The sequence below is a fragment of the Echinococcus granulosus genome (assembly GCF_000524195.1).
Source record: "Echinococcus granulosus chromosome Unknown EG_S00182, whole genome shotgun sequence".
Taxonomy (NCBI): domain Eukaryota; kingdom Metazoa; phylum Platyhelminthes; class Cestoda; order Cyclophyllidea; family Taeniidae; genus Echinococcus; species Echinococcus granulosus.
Genome location: NW_020170562.1, coordinates 92,970 through 100,483, shown reverse-complemented (window position 1 = coordinate 100,483; position 7,514 = coordinate 92,970). Strand labels below are relative to the sequence as shown.

Here is a 7,514-nt window from a genome sequence, read left to right as displayed (position 1 = left end):
CATGCATAAGCTCAAAAATTACAGAAATTCTCTGATGCATGCCATATAGAGCAAACTTGGATTACCAAATAATTTGTACAGTGTATCCATTAGGATGATTAACTTTACGCAATGCTGGAAGAAAGGAGCCGTTTCTTTTTACCCCAAAGGTTTAGGTGGATTTTTAATAGAAAAATGTGTGTATCCAAAGCTGTACTTGTTTAAAATAAAAGCTTTTTTCATAAGTAATGTAAAACGGATATTTGTAGAGGCAGGACTCTTATCTCATTAGCTGCTAGCACATAAAAAATTTTTACTTCAAAACAATCATCCAAATGTCAAATTGCAGTTCGTTTGTTTAGACTTTTAGCAGAAAAAAGCAGCTCTCATTTTACATTTTAGTTTTTCTTTCAAAGTAATAAACAAGACTTGTGAGCATTTAAGTCTATCTCGGTGATTCGGGATTGTATTTTAAGGAAAAAAGCCCGTACAAAGAAAACAAAGCATGCAAAAATTGTGCACCTTTTCTAAAAAAGAGGGAAAATAAGTGAATAGCCATTGCTCACGTTTGCCATTGTATTTAATTTTTCTTTGATTCAGTACCTTCGAATGGCCATTTCATACAGTTGTCCCTTTCTTAAAGTGCCAATAAGGATTCATGCGGGAATATTTCATTGTCTACTTCGGGAAATTCTACTTAACTGTTCACGACTTTTCGCAGTAGCTATTGAGTAGAAAAGCTTTTTGAGAATTGGATTTATCGAATTGGATGTTCCTTGAATCAAAAAAGGAGACCCGGAAGTAAAATGAAATTTTACCATTCACCTGCTCTTCACATTATTCACCCATTTCAATGCACAGTCACCCACTTATGCATTCATTCATTCACCTATCCATTATTTAATGAATTAAATCATTTAGTCACTCGTTAGTTTGCTTATTTGTTCAGTCCTTGCTTTTTTCATTCATTCTTTCCTGCCCTCTTTCATCTTTTGATTTATTCACCCGTCAGTCTGATGCATCCATCCAGCCATCCTAACATTTATTGTACCAAAAACAAGTCGTCCACCCATTTTCCCCGTTTAATTTATTAATCTGCTTATTTATCTATTTGCTCATTGTTTCATTCATGCATGCGTTTTGTTCGTTATTCTGTTTACTAGTGCATTTAACCACTTAAATAATGGCATATTTCCTACTAGCATTTCAGAGCTGTGAATTGCAAAACTCACAGAATGCGATTGTCCTAAAGAGGTTTATTCAAAGTACTCACAACTGCGGAAAGGAAGTTACTCAAATGAAGTGACCTTGTTTCTGCATGCATGATTGGGTGCTCCGCAGCACTTTTAAAAGGAAGTAAAGTGCGTTTATGCTGACTAACCAATTGACGCGCTATTAATCATACCTAATGTCATGACTCCTTCGTATCGATACAGCGAAAACTCAAGGCTCCAAGATTAATGAATTTGAAAAGAAAGTACTTCCAAACATGCATTTCTTGTAAAACAGTAGCGCGAGATGGAGTCAATGAAACAATCTACTTTTTGCCCCAAAAGAGTTCATTAACGATGGAAGGAAGGCAACATAATAGTAAGCTAAGGGAATTCTGACTTATCTTCCTTTAACCTCACTGCTAGTTGTCTTAGCTACTAAAAATAGGTAAGAATGAATTAATTATTCTTTTAAAAAACGTAGTTTCTTAATCACTTTGAAGAAATTTATAAGTTTAATAGTTGTATTCCATTTTGTAGACTGTGGTGGTTTTACTTCGATCATCCTGACTGAGAATTGCACCACGAAAATTCTTAGCTAACCCATCCTCAAGATTGGGCGATGTTCTGCCCCAAACCCACGTCTTTTGCTAGGAATATCCATGCTAAAGCAACCTGAGGTACCTACTTTTGAGCTAGATATTTTCTTTAACCTTGCTTCCTGCTTTACACCATACTACTACTGCTGCTTTTGGCAATGTAGTTGGTCCTCAGTCGGAGCCTGATGCAGCCTTTAAACCAAGGGTAATGGGCATTAATCGACGCATCAAAGGCCTTTTCCTTGACCGCGTAACATCAGCCATCCACAACACGACATATTTAGCTAAGCGTTCAGCTGGAGGCATTCCTCAGTTTCCTATGGAAATTTGCACTTTGAAATTATTTAAAGGCTGATGGCACAAGTGACACGAGAAAACCCCCTCTGCAGCAGCATGTAGAGGGAAAAGTTTTGCCCAGTAAGAAGCACTAGGAGCACAGCGAATGGATCCATTTGGATACATGCATGTACGATGAGGAAATATAGCGCTCCTTAATTTCACACAATATTTGACAGAGATACTTGAATCTCTGTAGCTCATACTTCTGCTCTGGTGGCACGTACCAAGGGCTATACCAATAGTGCCTAACTCTTCTGCGTGTTAATAGTATACTCTCCCACAAACTACTTTGACTTATTAAGAACTCGGGGAAGACTCAGGATATCCTGGTTTCTAAGGCTGAACATGAGACATTAAAGTTACAGAAGATTGCAATTCGCCGTGAATGAGCAAACGTGCATAAACCCTTAAAAAATGGCAAAAATGGCGGTAACTTCCTGGAATTCTCCCTAATCTCACCTATTTTAGGGTCCCTGTTTTACTACGTCTTCAACTGTCGTTTGCGATAGCTTTTTGACCTCGATAGCTTGAGTCGTAACATGTTATTTTTTGCATTTAACCACTATCACCTTTGGCATCAATAAAATAGAGAACAAATTTTAAAATACCAGTTCATCAAAATTATTTGGACAATTTTGGCACTTACTTAGATTAAGTGTTATCGTTGTTTAATTTTCTATAAGTATTGAGAGTTAGAAATAAGAAATTTTACTTTCGATCAGGTAATTTTTCATAAAATTTCCATATTTGGTTGTTTTTTATGATTAAAGCAATTAATTCCCTATTCAAAACTTATTTTTAGGCAAGAAACTAAGAAGTAATTAAAAAAGTGTAGCAATTTTATTAAAATATGTACAGGTTTAGACAAAGTAAGCTAACTTTTTACCTCGAGGTAAAAGATCGGCAGGAATCTGAAAATATAAATAGGAAAATAAAATAACTATTTGCAGAAGAAGAAGCGCCTTTAGTTCTTTTAATTTTACAGTCATTAACTTTTAATTACTTTGCACGTATTTAAGCGATTGCATAAATTAGCGTCAGACTAATCCAAATCTTACCATATCACAGAAGCGCTATTGGACCTTGTAATTGCCGTTGCCACAGTCAGGCAGTTACCTTGCTGACATCTTGCTCCGTCGATGGACGCTTAAGTAGAAAAGATGGGATAAATTATGCGGATGAAATCAAGTGGTAGTAGTGATGACGTATCAGCAACAACACACATTTAAGCAGGTGGACAGGTGTGTTTCGTGTGGGAAAAGGGCAGGGGAGGAGGGGAGGGTGGGAATGACGCGTCAGTGCCGCCCTTCACTCCGCCATCCTGACCTTTAATTGGATGCTGATGATGTTGGCGCTACTGGCGCACGTGCACTGTGTAAGTTTATACTACCTCCTCTACCCGCTCCGCACTAACCATATCCACAGGTGCAATTCATTGTAAAGTGAGATTTGATTGACGTTTTCCATGATCAGTCAATGCCTAACCACACTAATTTACTTAAACCACCTTTCACTTAATAAATTGATGCCTACCTCTGAAGGAAAAGTTGTCATCGAAGGGTGGATGATTCCTGATTCCGTGGTCCTTTGACCTCTGTGAACTGTCCATGAAGTCCGAGATGCCAAAAGATCATTGTTGAATGGCTTCCGTCCAACACCATCAACACTATTTGCTCGCCGAACTGTGCGAAAGAATAATTTCACAGGAGGTGAGACTCGTGTCTCTCGTGAAGGTATGAGCGGTGTTGGTGGTGGCAGAATTGACGTGTGAACAGTGTTTTTCTCAAGACGTCTTGACTGGACTATGATCGGGCGATAGAAACGTGGAACTAGGCAAGCGTCCACCGCCTCCCAACTCCAGCAGTGTCGAAGCTCTCTGCCATTCGTAGAGTTTACTCGTAGGTCTGTTTCGCTGCTGCAAGGCTGCATGGTTTTGAAATCAAATTGGTACTTTTTGCGGAATGCAGAGATTTTCATTTCAGCGATACGATCAATAATTTCATCTACGATTTCTCCTACTCGATCGTTGGTGTTGCTGGAATCTTGAAATAGCCTTCTTGCTGGTGATCTACTTTTCCTCTCACACATAGTAGCGAGCACTTGTGAAAATTATGTACTGCAATGGCAGCGCTTAAATGAGGCAAACAGGAGTCCCAAGGTTATTGGCTGGCCAGTATTCTCCAATCACCAGCGAATGACTTTCCACCAATAAGGAAGGGGAGCGTTCGCTCAATCAGAGTCTGGCGCTAATAAAGAGGATTTAGCTTAAAATCTGGAATTGCCGTAAATCGTGTAGGAAGTTCTAAATTAAGTACTTCCAAAAATTTGGAAGTCCATTTCAGCTAATGCTAAATAAGCTCTTTATTACGCACAAGAGGGCTCTGTTTCTAGGATTTAGAACAATTTACAATACTGTACGTCTGTAATTGGAGAATATTTGCTTTAGGGGACAGAAGGAATTTGATAGTTAATTTACATGGACGGATGACAAATTAGAAGAATAATGAGATGGGACATGCAATAAATGATAAATGTTAGATTCCCAAAAATAGAAGCATCCTTTTGCAACAAAATGCAAAATAATTTTAAAATTTTCAGAGTCTTTAACAATACTTGCAGTTTTAATGTTTTCTTAAACTCCAAAAGGAGAAAAAAATCATTAAAATCCCAATGCCTTTATTCCATTTTGAGAAAAATTACTAAGTTTTGACAGAAACTTTTGATGTATTGATGCTTAACAACTTAACAGGGAAAAATTATGTGGTTGAATTTAGTAATTGACCTTTAAGTAATATTTTTAAAAATAATTTAAACTTAAAAGTACCCTTAAACTCCTTTGTATATGCAAATGAACTCTTTTTTCATTAAACAAGTTGAGCATTCAAGTCATTCCCTAGGAGTAAATTTTACCAACCGGTTGATTTAAGTGATCCTAAAAAGTCGTTCATGTCAAAGTGGTGTTTTCCATTAAAAATTTATATTACCCCTATAAATAAAAGTAAGGTCATTGTTAGATTGGGGTATTTTAATCTTCGGTAAATTTAATGAGTTCACGAGGCTGGTGGTCTCAAATTTTACCCCTGGGAATTTGCTTTGGCTGCGTCATTCATGAGTAGTATAGACAATACTTTGTGTAGAAAAATAGAGCTTGCATGAGGATCCTACAGGACTAGTTCATTAAAAGTAACAACTCTATCACAGTCGGACAAGAATTTTCACTTGCACACCTTCATTAAATCTTCTTTCCCCTCCTATTTTATTAATAATAAGCCATGAATAATATGCAACTTAAAATAATGCCATGAAAAAGGTTTGAATGTGCTTGAGTAAAACAGATAGTTATTTGACAAAGAACTCTTATCTAGCCAACTGTCAGAGAAGAAATGATTAATGTAAGAGACGTGTGATGACAAAATTCAAGAGAGTTTGGACTGCACGTATGTGCTATCCTTGTTCTCAGAGGGGGCACCTTCAAGTAAAGCAAACGCTCTGGCGGAAGGTTAGAGTAACAGAACACCCGTTTGTGCTTTTGATATGTAAGTGGTTAAAAATTCAGATTTAGGACAAATTTAGAGTAAATGAGATATTTTTCCCCAATTTTCTCGTGATTGTTCATTCCAAAACACTTTTGGTTGTTGAATTATTAGAGACATTTGTAAAATCTTGATGGCTCAAAACGACTCTATAATAAAACGGGTAAAAAGTGACAAATTTCATAACATTTGGTAAATTTGATATGGGTTCACAAAATATTTGCCCTTTTTAAGAAGTAGTTTATCCATTTTCGGGTCGCTTGACTTTTTTAAAAAATCATTATTTCGGATTATGTGTCAGAATCACAGATATATTTGTAAATCAAATAAAAACCGGAGTTACCATATTTGACTACCCAATTCTTAATGATAACTTTTGCAGCGGTTGCGACATGACGTCTTTTTATGCATAATTTCACAGTACAAAGCTATCTTATTAGTAGAACAAAGAAAGAAGGCAGGCTTTTGCCAGATGGAGGGAAGAATTACTGCTGTAAGTTGTGCGAAAATAAAAAAAATTGATTCCACATGGATCACTGTCTTTGGTTTCCTTAACGATTCAGCGTGACAGTTGATAAATGGGTAGTGGGATGGGTAGGTAGATAGAATGATGGATGAATTAATGGATGGATAGATGAACAAGTACATAGTCCAAAATATCTAGTAGCCCGAGTGCGTTTTTCATAGCGTTCACAACAGTAGAACAAGATGCAGTTGCAAGTAAACGTTTTTCATCAGCCTTATGATTGTCCATTTTCTATAAAAATTTTCCCCATTTTTTGATTTTTTCTAAAAATAATTCTTAAATTGGAAGAACGGTGTGACAACTAATTAAAGGCTTACGCCCAACTCAACATTCAGATATGTGTAACCATTGCAAAGACAGGGAGTAGCCTTAAAGATCAAGTTATTTGTCCATTTCTAATCTGCTCTTGGTAACCAGGTACACTGCTCAGTTTTAGCCGAGACACCTCTTCGTCTCCTATGTCATTTTTAAGGATACCGTAGGATGTACCACTACTTGGATAGATACAGCAATGCAGAAAATGATACCCCATTCTTTGGATGAGAGAGAATGCCTTGTTATCACCCACATCCTTCGCACTTTCTTGATCGTGCACTCCTGCAATGCAATGATTAGCACCATTTCTTCGCAATAACCTCAGTCAGCCACAGTAGAAATGGAATGGGCGATTCAAAAAGAAAAGTGAGATAGAAAAGGTGGTGATGGCTGAATGTAGGAGTGGTTTGTAGTGGCAAAACGTCTGATGAGAAAGCAATTCTCTGCTTAATTGTCTGTTTGGAAAATACGTACTTTATGTAATTTTACCACAAATTGATTGAACTTCACTCTGATACGAGAAAGCTCTCAATGGCGCTAGAATTGATGAGGACGGAGATACAGCCAACTCCTTTTCTCCCCTCCCTTCTAAGGTGACTACTACGCATGTGTTTTACGGTTGGGAGGGGAGAAGGAGGAAAGAGGGGAGGATAGAAGCGTACGTGCTATGCTCCACCCGCTCGTAAAACCCAGTGGCTACACAAACACCACCTGTATCACTTTACGATGCAAAGAGGGAAAGAGTGATTTACCGGCCCTTAAGGAAGGGGGCCAGAATGGATAGGGGAGCGAAACGAACTGACCTAAAACATTTTAAACATTCGCAAACAAGATCTTATAGCATAACATTTCTTACTAGCTCTTAACATCATAATGTGCGTATCGAAAAATTCATGTCTGAAAAGTACTGCTGTAACAAAAATATGGTTCTCAGTTAGTCACTTCTCCTGTACGTTGCCTCATTTTCTCTGACGATACTCTTTTCCAAATGTTAGCGCAGACTCATACGTGA

At 37.5% G+C, this 7,514-nt stretch overlaps 1 protein-coding gene across 1 annotated transcript; it reads right to left on the bottom strand. All coding sequences in view use genetic code 11, as the record gives it.

The window, feature by feature from the left end:
* Positions 1-2,988: 2,988 nt before the first annotated feature.
* On the bottom strand, positions 2,989-4,216 carry EGR_10004 (hypothetical protein; the record flags this gene model as incomplete). The annotated part of the gene is made up of 2 exons (XM_024499253.1): positions 2,989-3,039; positions 3,662-4,216. The coding sequence occupies 2 exons, from the start codon at positions 4,214-4,216 to the stop codon at positions 2,989-2,991; spliced, it is 606 nt and encodes a 201-aa protein (XP_024346340.1).
* Between the last annotated feature and the right edge of the window lie 3,298 nt (positions 4,217-7,514).